General features: G+C 34.2%; 1 protein-coding gene across 1 annotated transcript; it reads right to left on the bottom strand.

Moving 5' to 3' along the window:
• Window positions 1-14,451: 14,451 nt before the first annotated feature.
• Window positions 14,452-18,448, bottom strand: LOC131076393 (cation transporter HKT1;1-like). The gene is made up of 3 exons (XM_058013540.2): window positions 16,708-18,448; window positions 15,129-15,383; window positions 14,452-15,020 (listed from the first exon to the last, which is right to left on the bottom strand). Exons 1-3 carry the CDS (start codon window positions 18,129-18,131, stop codon window positions 14,639-14,641), a joined length of 2,061 nt encoding a protein of 686 aa, XP_057869523.2. The 5' UTR covers window positions 18,132-18,448; the 3' UTR covers window positions 14,452-14,638.
• Between the last annotated feature and the right edge of the window lie 8,324 nt (window positions 18,449-26,772).

Below are 26,772 nucleotides of genomic sequence, written 5' to 3'. Positions count from 1 at the left end.
TGTGGTCAACAAAATAAAGCGATCAAAAGGGGAAAAACTTCCCTCTTTGATTGTAACTGACTTTTGTGACTTAGTGTGATTCTTTACTTTGCCCAAATTAAAATAGATCCTTTTATGCACCAAAGGATGGTGAAGTTCCTTTTAAGCCCTTTGCAAAAATGAGAATTTGTTTTGTTCTTTCTAAAAGCCCAAATTTAGAAATTTCCTTCTAGAAAAGCAAGAAAATTGTTGTTATGGTTCATTTTACAGCCCAAAGTAAGGTGAGTCCAATTTCATCCAATAAGAATTAAAATAACTCTAAATTTTAACTAACTTTAACTAAGCTAGCAAAATCTAAAACTATTTGTAATTCTACAAATAAAATCTAGCTCTACCTGCAAGAAAATGTCAGAGTCCTGCAAAATTTCAATCAAATAGTTAGGAAAATATGGGTTTTGGTGGACTTCTACAAGTCTAATCCTTTTAATTTCGGTTACAATTTTCTTTTTGTTTTCTGTCTGTGATGCGCTACAGGACAGACTGTATGCGCTACAAGATGACTATGATGCGCTATCTAAGAGATTTGATGCGCTATGTTGTTTTTCGAATGCGCTAAGTTGATTTTCGGATGCACTGCTCTATTTTTCTCCCACGCCAAGACCTACAGGAAAATATTAGTGGGATGATACGCTAAGATAAAGAATTCACGCGCTATAGAATAGACCCCACGCGCTAAACAGTAAGCGGGATGCGCTAGACTGTTAATCGGATGCGCAAGGGACTATTTCCCATGCACTGATTCTTGTTTCCCGCGTACCTGCAAAAGGGGTTAAATTCAAAAATCGATTTGATATATGGGGTTGGGCCCCACGGTGGGCGCCAAAAATGTATACGGGAAAAGCGGGCCAATAGAACTTAAAATGCAAAAAATGAAGCCTAAGGAGCCTTGCTCACACACCCACAGGACTTATTGGTGCAAGTTATGGAGTCATGAAGAACGACTCAACTTCCCAAGGTTGGTTCCATGGTTCTCTATCTCACAAGGTCCCTCAAACCAATGTCTTTGCTCTCAGATCACTGAGCAAAGTGGTTTAGGGATGACAAATGCAAGAACGAGGGATGCTTTGGTTGATTTTAACATGAAATGCATCCTAAGCTATGCATGATCTTAAAAATGCAATAAACTAGTTTATAAGATGACAAGATTAGTAGCAAGACTATCCTAGCATGATATAGTAGTCTATGATTAAGCTAAATGATAAGGAAAATACTCTAAACATGCATATTTAGATTAATTCCTATTTAAAAGAGAGGCTAAATGATGAGCACAAATGATATATTAGAGCTTGGATGTATTTTATTATAAGTATGATGCTAAAGACTTGGATTCTTTAAAATGGAGGATGGAGAGCTCTATTTATAGCAAAAATAGGGCAATGGATGGCCAAGATTGAAAGAGTTAATCAAGGGTTGAGTTTGAAAGTTGGGAATCCATGTTTGCAATTTGCACCAATGAAATGGTGACAAATGTCAACATAAGGTTGGGTTGAGAAGAGAGGTAGGAATCGTTAAATGCTTGAGAAGACCTCATGGTTACCTCTACTTGTCTCACCACTCATTAATTGTTTGGGATTTTCATTCCATTCACCAAGGTTGGCATCTATTCTAAGTCTTTGTGTCATGGCCAAGCTAAATGATTTGCCTCTAGTTTCTCTCCAATCTAGTCACCTAGTAGCATGTGAAATCTATCTCTTCCTAATTATTATTCTCTCCATCTTGTTAATGACCATTTCATTAATGAATCCTTCCTCATAATTTTGGATAAGTGAGACAATGTTAGCTCAAGGAATCTTTTCAATCCTCTTTCAAGATTCTTTCCCAAGTAATAATCTTGCATATTGGAAAATAAATTACGCTTCTATTTTTCCAAGCTACTCTTCCTTATAATGTTTAGATTTATTCTAAAGTGCTCATTGTGACTCATGTTTACTACTCTTCCTATTAGTCTCATTCCAATATCTCCTACAAAATATGGAATGATTACATTTATATTTTATTTGTGTCTCCTAAATATCCACAAAATTTGGAACAATAATACAATTTTTTAATAATATTTAATTGTAAAAGAAAGGATTAAAATGGAACTAAACACTCTAAATAAATTAATCAGGGTTAAAGGGATAAACTAGGATCAATTCATGCAGGCAAGATCTATTATCTCAAAATTAATAGATTCATGCAAGAAAAGAAATATTAAATCTAGAGATAAAATTCTTGATAAATTTAGCTAGCTAAAAGTGAAAGAATGCTGTCAAGCTCTCATTTTCGCATAGACTGGCAAAGTTTGTAGAGGAGAAATCACTATTGAACTTACCCCTATCTCATATAACCCTATCTTGAGACCTCGCTCAGTAGGATTCCATCTAATCATTCATCCATCTTCTTACAATATAGGCCTTAGAATAGATTTTATTAACACTTCACCTTTTGCCCTTTTTTCAATTCAAGTTAGTTTAGGACAAAAAGCATCGCGAGACTGAAATATTAGATGATCAAGTTCCAGCTATTCAAGCATTCTACAATTCAACATAAGTCCCCTTGTGATACCAACAATCACATCAACCATGGTTAAAAATCACTAGCCACCCAACCATGTGGAAACAAAGGAACCACCCCCCATCCTAGGAAATGACACAAGGTACCAACACACACTATAGACCTAAGCTGGAACCTAAAAACTAATGAGACTAAACAATACAAGGACTCTCAAGCAAGGACCAACCACAAGCATTCACAAGAAGAAACTCCCAAAGGATACAATTCATCAAGGCATAAATGCAAATCGACAAGGCGTGAATACAAATCACTAAGGAATAAGTGTAATCAACAAGGGGACACATGTAGGAGTGGAGTGTCATCACATGCCATCCACTAGTATAACAAATACTATAACATAAGGCACAAGCGTGATGGAAATGTGGAGCCATATCAACCTATGAGAGACAATGGAAGATTGACTTGCCATCATAATGGCCTTCCCAAGCTTATCCTAAAAAATCCTCCCTAGGATCAAGTCATGGGGCTCAACTATTAATTCTCTTGATTAGGTGACCTATCTACCCACCCATCAATTTATTATTACATTATCACTTGTTTACAACATGGTAAACTTCCAATGTGCCCTAGCGGTCTTGAATCCATGCATCCTTACAAGGAACCTCATGCAAGCCTATCTCTCGTGACCCCAGTCATCACGAGGAAGCCCACTAGCCCTAACATGTTCCCAAAACAAAATCACAACAAGAGGCTCATAATCAACATAAAAATTTAAAATTCATAATCAACATCATGCAGCCATATGCATACATGGACATCCAATGATCATAATGTCAAATAAACAAGAAGGAGCCTCATAGCATAATTAAGCATCAAGCCAAAATGAGGCAATCAATATCTATTCAACAAATGAAGTGAATACCCACAACAAGGCACATCAATTTGTTGGTTCAAGAGCAATAAATCAACCCTCTGTATCATGGTTTCCAAAATATGAAGAGAGCACAAATTCATATTAGTGAAACATATCCACATATAGAAGCAAAACCATAAAGGATCATCAGATCCAATAAAACGCAGAATTGGAAAACATCTACAAACTTCCAAAAATGCCTCTGGTACAAAAACAAATCAGAAAATGAGATCGCAGATTGACAAACTGGAGAAATACACAATAAACCAGATTAGCGCATTTGATTAATAGAATGGTGCATTTGACAAACCCTGAAGCGCATTTGATAATTTCTCTGTTGCATTTACTCACTATTTTGGTGCATACACTATACAAAATGGTACATATGATTGATTAAGTAGCGCATTTAAAAAAATCTTTAGCGCATTTAACACAGAAAGCAAAATGGACGGAAAACAACCAAGGTATGAATCCAAGTTAAAAATCAAGAAAAAACTATAGTACCCATTCCTCAATCAAACTTTGTAGACTCATGTTGACTTCAATTGACTTTTTCAGTGGATACATTATATTGTCATATTTTACATAGACTTTATGCGATGTTGTGATATGCTTTAATTTGAGTTGCAGTTTATGTTTTCATGCAGTACAGTTCCTTATTGATGTTTAAATGTGATTTTATTGGATTACTAACATGGAATGACATATTTATTTTATACGTAAGATGAGTTATATACATGTTTCATTCTTGTAAGTGTATGGGGTGCGAGGAGATGATTTTCCTTCACTCACTTCAGTGAGACAGGGAATGTCACAATTCTCCTTCATCGGTGTGTTTAATGTGGTTGTATATAAATGCATGTGTGGTTCGTTGATGCAGGGAACTGTGGGTACTAGTACTGTGTAGGTACAGGGTATCGTCTCCACCTAGCTTCATAGGTCTGAGCATACCTTACTGATCCGATGGAAGTGGAGGAGATAGTCCTAAGACCTACGTTTTACCCTAGTTGTGCTCAAAGTGAGTGTCCTAGTCGTTCATCTTTTTCTCTTTGTTTAGTATGTGAGTCGTGTGTTTATTTGAGTTTTTTAGTTGCGTATTATGCATTTGGTAAAATTGATTATTAAATCTTAAAGTATTTAATTAGATTAAATGTGCTTTTATGCATTGGTAAATAAAAGAGATTAAATTAAATAGTACCCCTTTTTGTGATTAGTCGTTACATCAATTTGTTTAATTTATTAACTTAGCAAGTGGGATTAAATGATCATTTCCAAATTGTAAATTAAATGTGTTTTGCATTGGGAAAAGTTTATTTGAAAGTAAAAATAAATAGATAAAATCTTTTCTTCCTCATTGACTTTGAAAATGAAAGTAATGATTTAAAAAAGAAATGGAGAAAATCATATTGTGGAGGTGAATGCATTTTTTTGAATTTCAACTTTATAAAAAAAGCATTTGTTTGGTTAAAAGGAATTTCATCCTAAAATAATTTTAGGTTAAAATTCTTTATAAAACCATATTCTTTCACGGGAATGGGGGAGGAGAAGTTTTGGAGGAAAATTTTGTTCATCCATGTTTGAAGGAATTATTCAGTTGCAGGTGGAGCTCTTCTTACACACTATCCGGATTTCTTATTGAGGTTGGGTTCTTGTTATTTACCTTTGTTTTGAATTTTTTTTTTTTTGAGAAAATCCCTGTGTGTGTGGGGTTGCTTTCTCTATTTGAAAACTCTCCATTTTTTGTTAAAAAGGAAAGGAGTGTTTAAATTTGGCATTGAATCCTTTTGTGTTTGGTTTCAAATCAAATTATTGTTTGGGGGAAAAAGAATTGTTTTCAAATTAGTTTTGTGAATCTTTTCTATGTGTTGAAATCTAGAAAAAATCATTTTTAAATCTTTCTATTTGGAGTTAAATGTAAAAATTAGTTTACTTACTATAGTTTTGATTTGGGGAAAATTTATTATCTATTAATATTCACCCTTGTAAGGGGTTATGCTGCCCAAATTTTGCCAGATTTGGTTGCCTGGGAGTGGAAATGTTTTTTTTCTAAAATCTATCATTCCTCTTTTTATTGACTGAGAGATTTATTCTGAGCATATAGGTATTGGGGGTTTGCGTTTTAGAAAAAAAATGATAGAGAAAAATTTAATTATGTTGTTAGTATTTGGACTCAGAAAATTTTTGAGTGTATTTTTTTCCTGGGTCTCATTAGTTTCTGGGAAATGTTGTTTAGTTTTGTTAAAAAAAAAAAATTAATTTAAAAAAAATAATATTTTACGAACTTGTTTTTAAATTTTTTTTTTACGTGAGATGGGGGAGCCAAGGGTCGACCCCATCCCCACGTTTTGGGGCTTCCAAGAGGGGAGCGCTGCTCACATAGGTGACACCTCGTTGCCTCACGTATGTGAGAGCAATGTTTTCTCACATACATGAGCAGCATTGCACATCACTTCCCCTTTTAAAAAGGGGGTCCACATGGCTATGAAAAGCCACGTGGGGTTGTTATTTAAGTTTTTGTTTTATTTTTTTAATTTAAATTAAATTTTAATTAATATATATATATATAGATAGATAGATAGATTGCGGAATTGAAGATCGATATTTCTTTCTTTCTTTTTTTTTTTTAATAAAAAAAAATGGAAATGATTATTCTAATTTGGAAAAATATATATAATATATTATTAAATAAATTTGTTAAATTATATTTGTATATGTATAGCACATATGTATAAATATGTAAATGAGATTTTGGTTTTTAATTTGTAATGAGATGGTGAATTTATTCATATGATGTAATTTGAAATAAAGATGAATTAGAAAACCTTGGTCGACATGTTTAACAGAATGGAAAAATTATTGTCAATTTAGATAAGTGAAGATGTGTATTTGATTACTGTTTTCGCATTTATTTTCAAAAATGCTAGTCTTTGGCCAGTTAATTAAATGTTGCCATGTGGTGGTTTTCATGGTTGTGCATTTCTCGTGTTAGGGATTCGTCAGTTGGATAACCTTGTGTGACAGTTGATTTTGGCCAAGTGGTTTTCTATTGTATTGAACTCCGTGAACTATTTCATGTGTATACCTTGATTTTGGGAGTTTGTGTGATTTTTGGTTAAGTGTCATATGGGAGAGTGGCTTTCGATTGGGGGTTGCACCCAAAGTGGTTGCAGGGTAACCCATAGAAAGTTTGCTTAAGTAAGCGATAACTAAATGAATTATTAGGGGTTTGGTAGATGAAACACTAAATAAGATAATTATGCCTCGCTCATGGTTGAGTGCTAGTACAAACTCAGGATGTAGCGAGAAGGCCTGGAATGGAAAACCAACAACCTTGCCCTCATGAAAGTATTGTTTGGGTCCACATGAAACTTGGATGGGGTCGGGGGTTCGAGAGAGGCTACCAGGATAACCCATGATGGGGGCCAGGACCTATGGAGGCCTGCTAGGATAACCATACCAGGCTATGTGATGACACTCTTCCCTTATGGTCACTAGTGTATAGTCTTGTTGATTTCCCCTGTTTTGATGTGGAGTCATGTTTTGCAAGTATACTATTTGTGAGTTGATCCGATGTTCTGTGAGACCATGTATTCTTTCCTTGTTTGCTAGTGGGTCTTAGTGCTATCTCCTAGCATGGAGGGGTGGTTCTTTTTGAGCCATATGGTCAGGTGGTAGTGTCACTTTCCATCGGTATCGTGTTCACTTCCTTCTTGCGAGGGTTGACTTTGCAGATGTTCCAGTTGCTCTTTAGACTTGTTCATCTTCTTGTTCTAGTTGGATCCTTGTTGTATTCCGTGGATTCATTATTGTACCTATTTGAACCTTATATGTTCAGTTGTATCATTTATATACTTATGCCTTCTTGGCATGTTGTAAATGATGTAACTCACTCGTAGTCATTATATATTTCATATGATATCTTGTAATTAAATTGCAGGTAATTGAGGTGTAATTAGATATTAGATTTTATAGTTGATCATTGAATTAGTTATTGTATTAAACTTGATGTGTGTAACCTTTGATGAAATCAAATGCAAGTATGTAATTTAATCATATTTAATTTAGTTCATTAAATGATTATAATTGCAATGTATTAGGGATGATTAACATGCATCTTAAGTGGATTAGTGAACCTTATGCTTTCAGTTTTTTTTTCAAGTAATCTTCATTGGAAACCCTTTAGGAATATGGTTAAGTCTTTCACTTATGTAATTAATCTGTGCAATGTTATAACTTAATGCACCTTAATGTTATGTTATGTTTAAAAAAAAAAATTCACTTTTATTCCTATATTTTCGTGTGATCCTTTAGGGTTTCTTGTCGAGGCATTACAAAACTGGTTGTCCTGAAACCAAATTGAGAAGTGACGCCCAGACAAGACAAAATATACGCAACAAATGGATTGAAAATTCATCAATAAATGAACATAAAATGTGAATCAAAGCCTAAGAGATTTCGTCCAATCTTACACAAAAAACACATATAGAAGGCCCATATACAATCTAATACACATTCTCTTATCGAGACAAAACCCAGGGAAGACAAGAATCAAGTAAATCCAAGAAATAGCCAAAGAAACAAGGAAGAAACTCTGTAGTCTTTGTTCATGGCAATGCCAAACTAAGAAGCTCATAGCGATAATTGGGAATAAAACTAGAACCAAAATCCATTGAGCACAATGAAGCTCTCAGGAAACTACAGATCCAACAATCTATAGAAATCCAAACACAAGGAATCTACAAGCAATATTTTCCACAGTGTCGTGCATTCATGGCAAAACTCCCTGCCAATAGAAATTAATTATTTTTCCCTTCTCTAAAGTTAAACTATATTATAAAATTTATGCAAAGAAATACATTCCCAAAACTATAGTCTAGCTATAGGAAACATAATTTTCCCAAAACACACCCATACAACCATATATTTCTACAGACATGGAGAATACACAAGGAATGAAAAATTAAAATACAAAAGAAGGAATTCCACTGACCTGCAAATAGAAGTAATGGCAATAAGAATTTGATGAAGTGCCCACGAGAAATCCAACAAGCTCTCAAGCAAAAATCCAAGCTGAAAACCAAAAATACTCCATAAAGCTCAAGAACGGTAACCTGACAACAAGCTCAGGCTGCCGAATAAAATGAAAACCAAACAAAACCCTAGCCTCAAAATCCATGAATAAAAATATTCCTTTTTGGGAATATATATTACCAACCCACTTGGGTTATATTTTTATTTCTCATTTCAAGATCAACCAATGAGAATAAAGGGTAGGTAGGGATATTATAAAACATTTTTATAAATATAAGTGGGATGTAAAAAGACATAATATAAGATACTTTATTACCCCCACATAATAAATAATTAAACTATGTATAAACAACTATACGTTAGTATTAAATAAATAAATAAATCAAAGTGGGTAATTAAATAAATAAACCAAAGGCTTATAAAATAAATAAATAACCTCTAATAAATATTATTCAATATTAAACCTCAAAGACATTAATAAATAACAATAAATATTAATTTAACAATAAATATTAAATCCCAAATAATTAAATACTTAAAAACAAAACCATATTAAACCAACAATTAAATTAACCAATCATAAACTATATAATCACACATCAATTAATTAAATAAATTAATAAACCAATAAACACTTGCATACTCACAAACCATGACTCACTAACTAACATGGCGAATTATGCCAAGACGTTGGCAACTCAAGGTGGACATCTTAGAACTAAAGTATGTGAAGGGAACTTGTGCCATCTCCAAACCACATGCCATTGGGATTTAGAGACACGCTTAGACTTGTGGAGCCAGGTGGAGTCGGTGTCTGGTACGTGCAAATCTTGCAATCACAAAGCAATGATACCACATATGCACATATATATCATAACAAGCAAGTGATAGAGAATCACAATGGCACATCCTGCTTGCAATGAGTGATGTGACATCATCCCTATCATGAAGACAATCATGCAATAGTCAAACACATCGCATAATCAACTCATTGTATGAAATCATTAAATAGGGTTAGTGAAACCATAATAACATCAAATCCATGATCAATATAAGATATCCATAATCCATCAACATAGTAATGCATATAGAATCCATCAAGCATAGAGATACATATATGATCCATCAAACACATATATCCATCAAATCACATGGTCAACAATGATAGCGTCAATAACCCTATAAATCATCAAAATAACATATGTCTAAATAATGTCTAGCATCATAACGAGTAACTGAAACACATGTATAATCATAATCCATAACATCATAAAAAGTCTAGATAAGTCTATCATGCGTGAAATAAAAGTCAAGTCAAGAAAGGACAGTACAGTAATTGTCATATTTTCAATGGTTTTGCCTATTGGTTGGATATAGTACTTGTATTGTTGGTGTCATTAGTGAATTTTATTTTAGTTGGTGGTTGTTTAGTTTGGACAGTGGCCACTGTTATTGTATTTCACACACAATCTCTTGAGTGCATTTATTCCTTGTAATTTTCTATGCATTTTATAAATATATGAAAAAAAAGAGAGAGATTGACACAAAGATTTTGGAACTCAATTTGAAGGGGAAGGATGGAGTTAGAGAAAACATTAAGACATTTCATTTTTCAAATAAAATTAATAATCGCATGTTTGCTTTCCAAGACCTCATTTGCATAAAAGTAAAATATAAAAGGTTTAGGTAGGTGATGAAGAAAGGAGGGACTGAGAATATTTTATATTACAAATATTATATTTAATATTAAATAATTAGGTTTTAAGGTTTTTAATATTTTTATAATAGTAGTAAGGGTTGAATGTAAGAGAATGAATATGTTATTATTTTTTTATTTTTTTAACATACCAACATATTAATAATAAATGTAATTTTTAATACATATAAATATATTAAATACAAACTGAAATGTTTTAGTAACAATTTTCTTTTTCTTTTTCAAAAAAAAATTAAAACCAAAAATATTATTTTTAACAAATAAGAAAAATAAATAAATAATATTTGTTATTATTTAATTAAATTTATCCTAATATACACTTGCAATCAACAATAGAAGAAAAAAATAATAGAAAAAAAAAAGAAAAGAAAGAATATTAGAAAAAAGATTTAAGATTGTAACTAAAATGATAGTATAATAAAATTGGATGTTTCTACTTTAATTAAAAAATCAGTTTCAAACTTAAAATAAAATAATTTTATGTTTTTAAATCTATCTTATATAAAAAAAATTAAACATATAAAATAAACAAGTACCACATACTAGTGAGCACTTGCCTTATAGTATTGTAATACAAATATTTGTTGCAATTCTTAATTATTATAATTTGGGGATATTATTATTTTAAATTTATAATATTTTAATTATATTTGTGTAATATTTACTATAACTCTCACTTGAATAAAACAATATAAATAATTACTAGCAATTGCACCATGGTGTGCAATGGGTATTTTGAAGAGGTGTGAAAGGTTAACTAGGGAAAAAAATGGTCTATTTTTTGTATAAATTTGTGTAGTACATGAGATCAATTGTTAGGCCATTTAGAAAATGATGTTGTTTATGCAATAAAGGTCTCAATGGAAAAGTGATAGATTCAAATCAACTATGCATCTAGTTACAAGGATCTAATCATAATTGAAATAAAACCTTTGAATCAAGAAAATAATCAAGATCCATTACCAACAAGCTTGTGTTATATTTGCAATAGGATGGGAAGGAGAGAGATTTAGCCAGAGAGAAAGAAAGAGGGTGAAATAAAGCAGGGAAGAGCCAGAGAGAGAGAAGGGTAAAAAGATAGAGATAGAGATAGAGATATAGATGGAGATGAAGATAGAGATGGAGAGGAGAAATATGTGGAGAGATGAAAATAGGGGATAGAGGAATAAAGATGAAAGAAGAAATATGGAGAGATAGATTTAGAGAGGAAAATAGATACAAATATAAAGGACTAAAATGAGGGAGAGGGAGAGAGAGAGGGAGAGAGATGAATGAATAGATAGAAGCATGTTTATGGATAGAGAGAGATGAAGATAGAGTGAGAGAGGAAGAGGGAAAAATAGATGTAGAGATGAAGGGAGGTAGAGGGAGATAGAGAGAAAAAGATATAAAGGAAGAGATAGAGATATCTATAAACAAAGAGGGAGAGATAGAGAGAGATATTGATGGTAAGATATAGTGATATATAGATAAGGAGATACGGAGAGAGGGGGAGAGGGAAAGAGGTAAAAAAATAAAGATGGAGAGAGGGTGAGATAAATATATATTGAGAGAGAGAGAGAGAGAGAGAGAGAGAGAGAGAGAGAGAGAGAGAGAGAGAGAGAGAGAGAGAGAGAGAGAGAGAGAGAGAGAGAGAGAGATCATACAAGGTAGATGGAGTGAATAAATGAGAAAGATGTGGAGATAATGATATATAGATAGAGATGACGAGGGAGATATGTGGAGATAGAGATAGAGGGGGCACGAGTGAGAGAAATAAGGTGATAGACGCAAGTAATAGAGAAAAAGGTTTAGAGAGAGGGAGAGATAGAGAGGGAGAGAGATAGAGATAGGGCAAGATAAACAAGGATTGTGTGTATATGCATTAGAGAGGGAATAAGTAGCGAGATATTAAAAGAGGGAGTGATGGAGAGAGAGAGAGAGAGAGAGAGAGAGAGAGAGAGAGAGAGAGAGAGAGAGAGAGAGAGAGAGAGAGAGAGAGAGAGAGAGAGAGAGAGAGAGAGAGAGAGAGGGAGGGATAAAGTAGATATAACTTGAAAAATACAAAGGGGGTGTGCAAGAGTGAGAGATAGAAGGAGAGAGAAAGAGGGAGGGAGAAATAAAGATAGAAAGAGGGATATGATGTGTGAGAGAGAGAGAGAGAGGAAGGGATAAAGTAGATATAACTTGAAAAATACAAAGGGGGTGTGCAAGAGAGAGATAGAAGGAGAGAGAAAGAGGGAGGGAGAAATAAAGATAGAAAGAGGGATATGATGTGTGTGAGAGAGGGAGATAAATAGATATAAAGATAAAGGAATAGGAATTAATATAGAGAGAGAGGTAGAGAGGGATCTATAGAGAGAGAGTAGGAGAGATGAAGAGAGAGGAGTGTATAAGAGAGAGATAGAGAGAGGGAGATATAAATAGGGATAGAGATAAAGATAGAGATAGAAAGGGAAAAATAATGTGTGTATGTGTGAGTGAAAAAGATATAGAGATGGAGATAGGGAGGAAGAAACATGGAATGTGTATGCAAGTAAGAGAGATATGGAGATAAATATAGAGAGGGATATATGTATAGCGAGGAAGACAGGGAGAGATAGGGAGAGAAAGAGGAAGACATAGAGAAATAAATATAGTGGGAAGAATAGAGGGGGGAGAGACATACAGGGAGAGGTAAGGACATATAGTTAAGGGAGAGAGAAGAGAGATAGAGATGGAGATAACAATCAAATGGCATGCATACCTATATATAACTCCCTCGAGGAGACATGCTATTGTTGAATTGTTGACATGAAACGAGTAATTAATTTAAGTTAGTCCCTCATTCTCTCTCACACACATACACAATGTACACTCTAAACTTTTAATTTAGATTTTAAGTATTATAAGTTAAATTAATTTTAATCTTTTGATTATTATTTGTAATTCCACAAGAAGACATAAATCATTCAAATAAAATTTTAACTTAATGAAAATTAATCCTTAAAAGAAGTAGAAAAATTAGAATAAATTTAAAAACAAAATAGAATATCCTAATAAAAGAAGATAACATTAAAAAATATTATTATTAAAAAAAACATAGTAATAAAAGATTTTTTAATTCAAAATATATTATTCTATAATAATTAAAATTTTAATAGGATAAATAATTATAAATCAAATTAATTGTAATGGATTTTAATTATTATTTATAATTTATAAAATGACATAAATAATTAAAGTAAAATTCAAACTTAATGAAAAACTAATCTTTAAAAGAAGAAGTAGAAGAATTATAATAATGCTAATTCTTTCTTTTTTAATAATTTTATCTTTTTCCTTTTTGAAACTTAAAACACTAAGATCAAATATCTTAATAGAAAAATAATATTTAAATATATTCTTGTTATAAAAAATAATAATAAAATGGAGATTTACTTTTTATCCACATTTTTTTTCTAAATAATAATATTAAAATTTTGAAAAGTTTTAAAAAAATTAAAATAAATTTAAGTATATGATTGAGATTGATTCTATGGTCTTTTATCCTTCTCCTCAATTCTAAACCATTGATTTAAAAATATAAGTGGTTAATTTCATATAGCGAATATTTTGCCTTCAGCATAATAATATATTATAAATATTTAATTTAAGATTAAAAACTATTATATTATTTTGTATATATTAAAATGATTAAAATAATTATGATTTAAAAAAAGTAAAAATCTAATGTTATATATATATATATATATATATATATATATATATATATATATATATATATATATATATATATATATATATATATATATATATATATATATATATATATATATATATATTAGGATTGCATATAATAATTAGCTTTATTTTTAATAAAAATTATTTGTATTTAATTTTTTATTAAATTAAATTTAAATAGTTTGAATTAAATTCTTATATTTGATTTATTATCTATATTTTGATATATCTATATAGAAAATCACTTTATTTACAATATTGTAAATAATAAAAAATAACAAAAATTATTTAAAATAGATAGTTCTTTTTTAAAATATAAAGAAATCCAAAAAAACACCTAAAAAATCTATCATTCCTACAAATTTGTTCTTTTTTAAAACCATTCATAGTGTAGATAAATCATTTATATAATATATTAAGTGATTGATTAATTAGGCTTCCCCAATACTATAATATTATCTTAATAACATGTATTGTTTTGACTTAATATTTTCAAATAACTCTTAAAATAAAATAATTTAAAAAACTCAATATTTTAACAAAACATAACTAATTATTTATTAAAATTACTTAAATACATCTATCTAAAAAAACAATTACTTTATCATAACTGTTCTTATTTAAAGAAAGAAATTCCCACTTGGCCACACCAGATTGGTCACTAGAACATCTGTGCCTTAACGAGACTCACAAACAACCATTGCCTCAATTTGAGGTGATTTTATAGGGGCTTTACGTAGTTATCCAGAAGATTGGTCTTGCCCATTTGGTGGTTGTGCAGGTAGTTGCAGTCCCTGATCATCTGTAAACGAAGTGCGCCGAGATCGATCTCTAGACCTCCTCGGCCACGAAGTAGATGAATTCAAATTCACTTGGGCCATAGATTGTGTGGTTGCGAGCTTCTGTTCTTGGGCTATTCTAGGGGGAAGCAAGAGAGCAGAGTCAAGGCTGTCAGGAAGGCCTCTGTGTCTGCCCAGAAACATGGTCAACACAAGCAGGATTTTTCCTCCTCTGCTCCATTTTCCTGAAAAACTGTATGGAACCTCTTGACAGGAAGAGCGATTGTTCCCAGTTTTTAAGGCGCAGCTGTAGCCCACTGACAATCCCACATTACCAAATCCACTGAAAAAAGCAGCAACAAATGTTGAATTGATAACATTATTAGTCTTGTAAAACAAATTCAGGGAACTTTTATGAACTTTTTTTTCCCGACTGGATAAATTAGTTTACCTGATGACCTCGAAAATGATGTTGAATAGTGAATAATTGCGAGGGTCGTGGCTGATGTTTTGGCTCTCGAGGATGCACATGAGGAAGACGATGATGAAGATACGGGCTGAATCTCGAGCCAGAAGTTTCCGCGACTGAACAGAAATTTTACTGTCATAATGTTCACTGTAGGTTTCTTCTGATGCTTCGCCTGCTAGCATCTTAGGAGCCCGCGTCTTCTGACGTGTTAGATAGACTGGGTAAATTGAAATATACCTGCCAGGCATACCAGATATCAAAATTTTTATTCTAAATTTGAGTACAGTTAATCTCAGAGAGATTGATTGCATTAGCAAGAAATAGGTGACCTCGTCTTTATTCTCAGTACACACAAAATATGGGTCCATAAAGGTTGACCCTTGATCACTAATAGTGAAAGATTTGAATAATTATTGAAATTGTGAAAATAGTTTTGCAGATGGTGCTGTAGTTCAAAGTGTCCTGTTTTTGGCCAGACAAATGTCTTATTTTATAATATATGTTTCTGTTTTTAAAATTGATTGTGTAATTTTACATCAATATTTTGAATTACTATGTACTATGTGATTTCTTTATGTTATCTAATATCCTAACGATAGATCATAAAATATGATCGAAAACTTGATGAATAGAAGATAGCAATGAACTTTTAAATTAGTATCTTCATCTAAACCTAAAGTGACAGAGTCTACAATATCAACTCTCAGAAGTGAAACGATAAATTCAAGAATTATAATTCATTACCACATAATTTTTTTTTTTTTGGCATAATACTGAAATTGTGAAAATACTTTTGGAGAGAGTGCTGAAGTTTACTCTACCTTGTTTCTGTTTATCAGTAAGACAAATGTCTGCAACTGGAATCATCTATATTGAAAGGACTACCAGCGTAATGATAGAGAATGATTGTGAATTTATGGTGTAGAAGATTAAAAGGAATGTTGGACTGTCAACGATTCACCACAAATGGGATTGAAGAAGTCTGATATCTTCAATCTGGTACATCATCTAATTTGATAATTTTTTTATGAACAAGTTGATCTGGTGAATCTTAAATAACCAGATTTCCACCTTGGTGAGATAAATCTGTAATAGAGAGGGCTTGCAAAGTGGAATTCAATCAAAACCAGGGCTGTAACAGAGAGGGTTTGAAAAGTGAAAATCAATCAAAACTAGAAGTACTTGTCATTTTATAGGGCCAGCAGGTTCATAAAAAGATAGTTTGGAAGCTTTAAATGAATTCCAATCCCACACTCCAATTCACATCCAATTCTTATAGCCACCCAATTTAACAACCCATCTATATTCTAAACCCTTACATGACAGTCAGCCCTGAAAGGCTTCATTTATCTCAGCTCTGTCATTTACCATCCCCTGCAATAAGATGACTTATATCTATTTGGTTTTTCCAATACTTCTGATTTTGAAAGTGCATCTGGTCAATTCAGTTGGTAATCCACATGAATATATAAATCATACTTATTTTCCTGGTTATCAAACATGGTCAAAATAATTTATTATCAAAGAGCCCATGAATGAGAATCTAAGTTATGAAACTTACATCATGCCCAACATCAACACCAGCGTAGGGGGAGAAAGGTCTACAAGATTGACAACATTGTTTCCAGCGTTGCGTGTGGCCACAGACTGGAACAAAGCATCCACAATTTTCTCTGCAGAATTCAGACCATTAACAGAGTTTGAATTCCAATCCAAAACACAGAAGAAAAAGGTCTGAAGAGTGTTAATGGCCATGACAGTGATAATGAGCCACAGCGTCTGGTTCTTGGGAAACAAATGGGTATAGCAATTGCGAGGATTTGTGAGAAGATGAGTATAGACCTTCTTCCTGCTTCCCTTACCAAATCTCTGCAGCACAGATATGATTACCCATATACATGGACCAAACATGGTATTCCCAACAAGTACTATAAAGCTCAGGAAAAGTAGAATGAAAGCTTGGTTTCTGAAGGGAATCATGCTGCTGTCTAGAAGAGTGAGTCCAGCGTTTCCAAATGAAGTTACAGCATTATAGACAGAGAAAAATGTTTTATTCACACCATTTTTTTCTAATATTTTGCTAGCCGTGGGAGAGGCAAACAGATATATCTGAATAAGCACAAATGCACCCAACTGCACCAGCAAGAAGTATGCCACCACAATCCTGTATAGATAAGTCAAGGCCTTGTACTCCATATACATAGACTTCCACATATAAATCTCAATTTCATTAGATAGATCTTCAGTCTTACAGCACTGCAAAATCCTTTTTGATAAAACACTCATGAAATCTTCACGCCAGATGCTTTTCTTCCAAACAGTTTTTATCATTTCTGAAGATTTCCCCATTACATCTCTCAGCAGATGCTTCAATAGCTGACCCAATTCATTCTTGCCAACACCAGCACTGACCCCATTAATTTCCAGTTTAACTTCAATATTACTGTGATGAGCATTAGCCACGCTGTCTCCTGATTCATTTAAAATCAATTTCACATTCTCAGCATCTCCTTCAGCCTCTGATTCATCTGAAATCAGTTTTTCTTGCACCTTGGACAGAATGGCCATAGCCTGATTTGTAAGTATCCTCCTGTAAGCCAATCTTCTTGCATACAGAGGAAACAGAGAAGTAAAAACCTGACTACCAAGTACTGTCAGCAACAAAAGTACAATCTGCTGAAACTTATGCATCCCTTGTATTCTTATGCTAAGAAGACCTGTCAAAGTTACAGCAGAGGTAGAGCAATACAGAGCATCTATGAAGCTCATATGCTCAGAATGTTTCTGAGGACACATCCACAGAGCAAAAGTACCCATGAATCCCAAAACTATGAAATAAGTAATATGAAGAATCATGAAACAGGAGGGCTTCTGCACCCATGTTGGCATATCCCTTAAACTCATGGAAAAACTCATCATAGTTGTTGGATGTCTTCTACACAGCGCGGTTGTTTCTATAGATTTTTCTGTGAGAAGTTTCTTCATTTATGGCAGATACTTCATTAATAAAATCCGAGCTTCTCACATGAAATTTTTTCACTGCTTTGATTTGAATCCGAAAGCTCACTTCCAAGCAGCCAATTTGGCTACTTATTCTCGCACAAACTCCCTACATATTCACCTCTGTTTTGAAATGTATGCACTTCAAAATTATAGGCCAATGAAGAACAATCCAATTTTTTCGACGCGCTCGCCCAAATACACCAGACAACGGGCAAACAAGGATAGTTTAATTTTGTCTCTACTATTCATGTGGAGAGGACGAATTTGAGAGCACATTTGATCCTCATACAAAATTCACAACATGTACAGCATAAATGATATTTACCATGAGTAACCTAACCTTTCGAGTGTCAAGGTACTCACCTTAGATTGTTGGTTTAAAATAGGGGAGAGGTCTGTAGTGGCTGGTCTATTGTCATTATGGTTGTTATTTTTTTAATTTTTTTGTATAAATTTGATATGGATTCTTATCTATCTAAATTAAGGTTTGGAGTTGTGACTTATTATGTAACAGTTGGATGAAATTTTGTATGACCATTATTTTTTGTACAAATATGATATGGATTTTTATCTATTGAAAATTAAGGTTTGGTGTTGTGACTTATCATGCAGCTCACCACATTAAGAAGGATAGTTTTAGTCTGTCTCAATTGTTCATGTGGAGAGGACGAATTTGGGAGTAGATTTCATTCTCATACAAAAATCCACATGTTGTACATCATAAATAATATTTAGCATGAGTAACCTTACCTTTCCAAAATAAAGGTACTCACTTTTGATTTTTTGTTTAAAATTTATTTAATTCTTTTTAATAGGGGAGAGAGGTCAGTAGTACTTGGTCTAATTTTGTGATTATGTAACAATTACATGAAATTTTGTATGAGTGTCATTTTTTTGTATAAATGTGATATGGACTCTTATCTATCTACAATTAAGGTTTGGAGTTGCGACTTATCATGCAACCCGCCACTTTAACATGTCTCGTGAGAAGTATTCTTAAATACAACTGATCGTTTTCATATACGGAACAAATAGGGCATGCACATGGAAATGGTGAATAAAAAAGTGGCCAAATGGTCAAATTTCTACATAATGCACTTGCATTATGTTCAAAATCAAATAACATGACCACATTATAGCATGGTAAATACCAAGCCACCAAGCCATAACGTGAGCGCTTTTTACATGCCATATAAAATGTGAGCACACATTGTTCTTTATAAAACATGAGTGAGTTTGGTGAGCCATAAAATATGAGCATGTTTTATGAGCCACAAAACATGCTCTTTTCTTGTATTTTGTAGAGGCTCTTATAAAATGATAGAGAGGGATAGGGAGAGGGAGATACAGATAGAGGGGTGGGGAGGAGGGGAGATATAGATATAGAAAGAGGGAGAAATAGAGAAATAAAGGCATAGATAGAAAGAGCCAAAGATAAGGATGAAGGGAGATGATATATATATAGATATAGAGAGGGAGAGGGAGAGGATAAGAGACATATAAAGAGAGTGAGAAAGAGATTGAAAATTGTGTGGGAGAAAAAGTGACACTAAGCAAACATGCCCTAATCTCACCTTCAATCACACATTTGTGGAATACGAAAGAGCCTAGAGGTATCACACAATTGGCTACTTCTTTTTGTGGAAGAGAGAGCCACGGGCTACCTATTAGGATTTCTATTCCTTTGTTGCAAATGATAGATAGAATGATGCAAGTTCAATTCCTAACCCCAAAGTGCAAGTATGAACTACTAACAAGATTGCAGAATTGAACTTGAATAATGGAAAGCTGTAAATACAAGGATAAGACAAGAATGCAAATACGTACCCGGAGTTAAAATCTGACTGAAAATGTTCGGGACGGGGGCGCGGGCGCCACTGTCCTGATTCTGCCCCTGAAACTGCTCCGGAAACTGCTGTTTTGCAACCTGGAAAAAGCTGTCAAAAATGCTGAAAATGCTGTCTGTCAGGAGGACCAGGGCGCCCAGCGCCCCTGTCCTGGCAGGACCAGGGCACCCCACGCCCCTGTCCTGGTCTTTTGCTCTAAAATTTGGTATGAAGGTCTGTCTCAGTCTAGTTCTCCCGGATCTGCAACCTGCGGCGTCGTCCGAGTCCCGAAACCTGCACTTATATCTGAAAAGGTGTTTGGGCGGCTATATAGGGTTTTGCCTTAGTCAAACCCCCGCTTCGGTGATTTTCACCTCCACGAATAGCCAAGTTGTATTGTAAAATGTATTGTGTGTGCAGACCTAGTGTGTGTGCAAGGTCCTTAAATGCAAGAAAGCAAACTAGAGCAACCTAGAAAGTAAACCCTAATTGCTTGTAAATGATAATGTAAATGCTCTAAATCAAGATGCAAAGTGATCTAAAGCATGAATAAAGGATATATTGAAGCTTATGCAAAGACATGAAAACAACATGAAATCATACCCAACCCTCAAGGGAGGAGTACAAGCCAATCTTCAGTCGGTAATCTCCTATTGTTCTTCAATGTCTTCAAAGCCCTAAGTGGATGAATGAAATTGATGAATGCTTGATGGATGAATGTTGAATTTTTGTTGAAGTCTTCAAAGATCTGCTCTTTCGCTGCATATGAAGTTGCTGAAAACAAAAATCGGATCCTTTCAAATGAAGAAAGAGAGCTCTTATGTATGAAACCCTAGGTCGTAATTTCATCTTTTGGTCGACCTAGAGATTGAATATCCCGCCAATTTCTTGGGGTTAAGCTTTATTTTATGATTGGATCGTGCTCCCAAAATTTCGGGAAAAATGTCCGGGACCATGTGCACGGGCGCCACGGTCCCGACAACTTTTCACCGAATTTTCAGGGCCGTCGGATATGATGATTTTAGAGAGAATCCCGAAGTTACAGGCGATTTCGAGATGTTTTGACCCCCGAAATCAAGCCCCCAAGTTCAAAATAGGACCTAATTAGGGTTTTTGATTAAATGATGTATTGGAAGAATAAAATGAAAAGGGCACACTTTAATGAAAGGGGCCCAACTTTATGATGTAGGAGATGATAAAATAGAACCTTAGACCTAATTAATTTGATTAATTAAGTGCTAAAGGGGAAATGTAATGCAAAATGCAAAATGTGCCAAGGCGGGTGCTAAACTAGGTGTGAAATTGTACCACCCTAGCAAGTGCGTACAATTTACGACGCTACATTTAGCCCCCACTTTAGCGGTCATATGAACACTACGTGCATATGCAAGCTAAAGTACATAAAAGTAAACATTATTTGAAAAAGGATATATCCATAAGTCTGTCGAATGAAGCCCCCAGCGGCATCTGCAGTACACAGTTAGGAACCGCACCCTACAAAACCACATGTTAGATCACAAAATCACCTAATGCTTACTAAGGAAGGTGATGAAAATTCGAGGGTAGCTATATGCCCCCCCTTGTTTCGGCTTGCTAATTTTAGTGAGTTGAAACAGGGTATCATGTTTACCACTTCGAATTGTTAAAGAATATTGATGACAAATGCTCACAAGAAGATTTGATATGAGATCAAAAACTAATGGAGAATCATTTGGTAAGAAAGAGGACTAAATCTCAATTCCAACACAACAAAGAGTGTGAGGATTTGAGAGTTCTCTAACACAAGATGAAGGATGTAAATGGAAACAAAATGCAAAGAGAAGAAAAGAAAGGAAAAAAAGCATGAATACACACATTGGTGATCCATGAGAAGAACAGTGAGAGAGAAAAACACGGACTGCTCACCCCTAGATCTTGTCTAGGTGATCCATGTGAAAAAGGACATGGAAAACTAGCCCCTAGAGTCTGTCTAGGTGATCCATGTAAGGGAGGAGAGTGAGAAAGTCTAGCCTTATGCCGCTAGTTCCACTCAACCTCGTGCATGTGTGTGTAAGTGAGGTTAAAAACATCTCATAGGAGTCTATGCTCGAGTATGCTACAACCTGTATATGTATAATACAAAAGCGTGACATCTCGCTCTAAGAGTCTGTGCTCTGGTTCCGAGAATGACCCATTGCTCAAAAAGTGTAATGTTTATGTCATAAGAAAAGTAGAACAAGGATACCTACCTTCATCACACAAGAAGATACCCCAAAAATGCAACAATGTCATAGATCCAAGCAAGAGAGTTCTGCACTCCTTAAGCAAGGATAAGATAGTTGAAAAGGGATATCTTGTAGTATGTGTAAAGGAGATCCTTAGAGGAGAAGAGATATTTGTACAAAAGACACTTATCCCTGAGAGAAATTGTCTTAGACAAATATAACATCTTCTAGAATAAGACAAAGAAGAGAATAAGAATGCAATACTTCCTTCTTTTGCGAGGTGAAAGTGATTCTTAATGAAGGATGACGCTCCTTTTAACCCAATTGGGAGAGTGAATTCATTATGGATGTATTTTACCAAGTGCAAAAGAGGTTGTAGTCAAGGAATTACACCTCTTGTAAGAGAGAATCCTTGAACAAACAACAACAAATGCATACATGGAATAACATCAAGTAATAAAGTTCACACCATCCACAAAATAGGAAAAAGTGGATCCTTAGATCAAAATAAGGAAAGATCATTGCCTCAATGAGAAGGACTTACACAATCTTCTAGGGAGAGATTTGGACATAAGCAAAAGAAGAGATGTATGAAATCACTCTTGTTCCCATAGGAACAAGAAAATTAGGCTATTATGTTGCTTCAAAAAATATGATTGCACTTGAAATTGTACCATCATGAATGACAATGAGCCCCCAGTAAATGAGCTACCAATGTCACATAATGATGAGCAACATAATAGCCATTAATGTTATTTAAAGACATGATAGATTGAATGAGGTATTTGAATATGACATGCTAAATGCTCAGCTATAAGTGAGATCAAAAACATGTATAAAATGATAAAAATTGAAGAAGAAAAGTCAGATGAAATCTTAGAAGAGGAATGAGTGTAATTTATTAGAGCCTTATCCCTAGAGGAAAGGACTTTATGATGAATAGGAAATAAAGATTCATAAGTGGATTTAGAAATTTGAGGGGAATCATAAAGAGATTTGTTCATCGCCAAGATTTCCTTATGAGGGGAATGAGAGATGATAGAAGTAGAAGATGATTTAGTTGAAGTGAGATCATCATCACTACTAAATATAGCATTCACATTGAAAGATGGTCTTTTAGATGCTTTAGTGCGTTTGCAGGGATTGTAGCCAAGTCCAAAGGCATAATTGTGAAAATTAGTCTCTAGAGGAACCTTCATCCCTTGTTCATGAGCGCCACAACCATTTCCATGATACCCATGCTTAGCAAAAATGCGAAAACCACGACCATAACGATCAGCCATTTCAGGAAGAGAAGGTGGTTTTTCACAAGACAAAGAATCAAATTCTTCAGAATTAAAGGTGTGAGGAGAAGAAGTTTGAGAAGCGTCCACAAAATTATTGCTCATAGGTTCAAGTAAGACTGATTGATTTTTAGTTTCTTCCTTCTTTTTACCTTTAAGATCTCTAGGAGGAACCCTATACTCACCTACAAAGGTGGGATTAAAATCAAGAGATCCCCAATCGTCTTCTGCGAGAACCTTCTCAGGATCAAAAGCCTTTTCATGTGTAGATTCAAGTTGAGAAGGATCTTCTTCAGGAGCTTCAGACTCATCCAAAGAATTTTGATTATTAGAGGGTGATGATTCATCCATAGGTATCTTGTTCAAAGAGTCATTACTAGAAGAGGAAGGCTTAGATGTTTGCAAACAAGCTTGAAGATTAGTGTCACCTATCAAGGTATATGTCTTATTGTTATAAATGAATTTGACTTGTCTATGCAATGTAGAGGGGACAGCTTGCATACTGTGAATCCAAGGTCTCCCTAATAACAAGTTGTATGTTAGATTTCCCGACATAACATGGATAGGAGTAGGAAAAGTAACAGGTCCCACTGTGATGGGTAAGGTGATAATACCTAATGAAGACTTAGCCACATTATCAAAGCCTCGAATGGGACGAGAGTCAGGCTCAATAAGGGATGTATCCACATTCATTTTATGCAATAGATTAATGCTACATACATTAAGGCCAGAGCCATTATCTACTAGTGTTCGTCTTATAGCCGTGTCATTTATGATAACCACAATCATCAAGGGATCATATTGTTGTTGAATTTCACTAGTAGGCAACTCATCTTGTGTGAACACAATTTGAGCTTTAGGATTCATCACAGAGTTAACCAAAGATACTATATTACTAGATGTATTAGGTGGAGGAACATTCAAATCTTTCAAGGCATCTTGTAACATTCCATGATGAGCAGAAGAAGTTTGGATCAAATCCCAAAGGGATATCTTAGTAGGGGTAGCTTTAAGTTGTTCTATGAGATCATATTCCTTACCAAGAACTTGTGAAATACGTGGAGCTTGCGGAAGAATAGGTTGAGAAGGAGGAAGTGAAGTTGGGATAACTGGAGGAGGATTAGGTTGCCTATTGTTTCTTGTGTTATAGGTATGAGCAACCGCATGATAACTCTCTCTAGTCAGTTGTTTAGCATACTCATAAGGGCTCTTAGAAGAATAACCTCCTTGCACAGTAATAATAGGTTTCTTAGGAGTGCAAAAAGAATCATTAGTATAACCACCTTGAACCACTAAGATAGGCTTATTTAAAGGTTGAGAATTTTGAGAAGGACAAGCACCTTGGACAGTGAAGAGAGGTTTGTTAGGTGTCTCATTCACATGTATCAAATTGATTGAGGATGGTTTAGGAGAATGAACAAAAGTGTTGGAAGAATTGTTGATGGTCTTCTCTTGCACCAAAATCTCATCACGGATTAAATCAATTTTAGGAGAGAGACAAGGGGTAGGCATTGATGTTCTAGTAGGAAGAGGAAAGGTCATATCATCCTCTATCATCAAATGATCTACATGGGGAATAAACTCTCTAGGAGAAGGATCAACATTACTCTCTAAAGTCTCACTTTTGAGAGGGAGATCTTTGAAAGAGATGTTAACCATCTTGCTTTGAACTAGGGTTTCCTTATGAGTAGAACCAAGTTGAGGAGAGGGAGATGCTTTATTTTTAGAGGGAGAATAATTGATATTCAAGGAAGGTGAGAAACTATCAAGGGAGAGAGAATAATCTACACCTTCTTCTAATGGTTCATCCCAAATAGTGAAGTTGTTGAAAGGAATGTTTGAAGTATTGTCAATTTCGGGAGAGGAGATAACATTGTTTATTAATTCCTCATCCTTAGAAGGGAGAGCATCAATAGATGTGTTAAACTCATCCTCTTTCCTCAAAATATGTTCAATATGATCTTTAGGGGAGAGAGAATTAAGGAAATTACTTATTATTTCATCTTTTTTCTCTAAGGGATGCTTATGGGTAAGACAAACTTTAGGAGAAGGGTAAGCATTTATCATTAATTCATCATCTCTAGTGGGAATTTTGTTGGAAAAGGAAATGCCATCACTAGGAAATGTAGGGATAATGTCATCTTCTTGCACAAAAGGATCCTCATGAAGGGGGTGTTTTTTAGGAGGAACATGAACACATTTCTCCAAAGATTCATGCTTAGGAAGGAGATCTTTGAAAGAAGTGTTCATAACCTCTTGTTGCACTAACATGCCCCCATTGGAAGGACCAACTTTAGGAGAAAATAAATCAATGTCCATCAATACCTTTTCACTTAAAGAGGCATCATGTAGGGAAGGTAAAGTAACATTAATAAAGGTGTTTATGATATCATTCTCTTCCTCTAGGATAGCTAAATAGGAAGGGCACATTTTAGGAGAGTTGTCAAGATCACTCTTAAAGTCTTCATCCTTAGAGCATGGGAGAGTCTCAAAGGGATTGATAGCAACTCTTTTAGGTACTAAAATGTTGTTATAGATAGGGGGAAGTTCTTTAGGAGAAGGAAAAATTGAAACAAGGGAAGCTAACCCATTATCACATCTCTGAAATGAATGCATCATGACAACAATTTTCCTCTTTCAAATGATAACACATGCAAAATAGAAGGAAATGTTTAATTTTAACCAATGCAAGCACTTAGAATGTAGATTTAGAAAATGAAATTTATGATTCAAATGAGTTCCTAAATCATATTTGAAATTATTGATCCCAATTAAGCTATCCACAAGTTCAACTTTGAATTGAAAAATTAGGGTTTTAGCAAAAATTTCCTCTAAATTTTTGAATCTTGCAAGAAGTTAAGACTTGTAAATACAAATTTGAAGCATAAACACTCAAATTTGAAAACATAAATCAGAATTAGAGAAGATTGGAGTTCACGTCGGGTTCACCAAAATGTGTGGGAGAAAAAGTGACACTAAGCAAACATGCCCTAATCTCACCTTCAATCACACATTTGTGGAATACGAAAGAGCCTAGAGGTATCACACAATTGGCTACTTCTTTTTGTGGAAGAGAGAGCCACGGGCTACCTATTAGGATTTCTATTCCTTTGTTGCAAATGATAGATAGAATGATGCAAGTTCAATTCCTAACCCCAAAGTGCAAGTATGAACTACTAACAAGATTGCAGAATTGAACTTGAATAATGGAAAGCTATAAATACAAGGATAAGACAAGAATGCAAATACGTACCCGGAGTTAAAATCTGACTGAAAATGTTCGGGACGGGGGCGCGGGAACCACTGTCCT

This window comes from Cryptomeria japonica, chromosome 7 (assembly GCF_030272615.1).
Source record: "Cryptomeria japonica chromosome 7, Sugi_1.0, whole genome shotgun sequence".
Classification (NCBI taxonomy): Eukaryota; Viridiplantae; Streptophyta; class Pinopsida; order Cupressales; family Cupressaceae; genus Cryptomeria; species Cryptomeria japonica.
This window is presented reverse-complemented; position numbering and strand designations above follow the sequence as displayed.

What these genes read in the sequence shown, in the direction of transcription:
- LOC131076393 (XM_058013540.2), bottom strand. Translation starts at nt 18,131, where the DNA reads ATGAAGAAACTTCTCACAGAAAAATCTATAGAAACAACCGCGCTGTGT. An exon ending in GTGTTGATGTTGGGCATGAT is followed by an intron (nt 15,384 to 16,707) that starts GTAAGTTTCATA and finishes TATGCCTGGCAG; the next exon opens with GTATATTTCAATTTACCCAG. An exon ending in ATCATTTTCGAGGTCATCAG is followed by an intron (nt 15,021 to 15,128) that starts GTAAACTAATTT and finishes TGCTTTTTTCAG; the next exon opens with TGGATTTGGTAATGTGGGAT.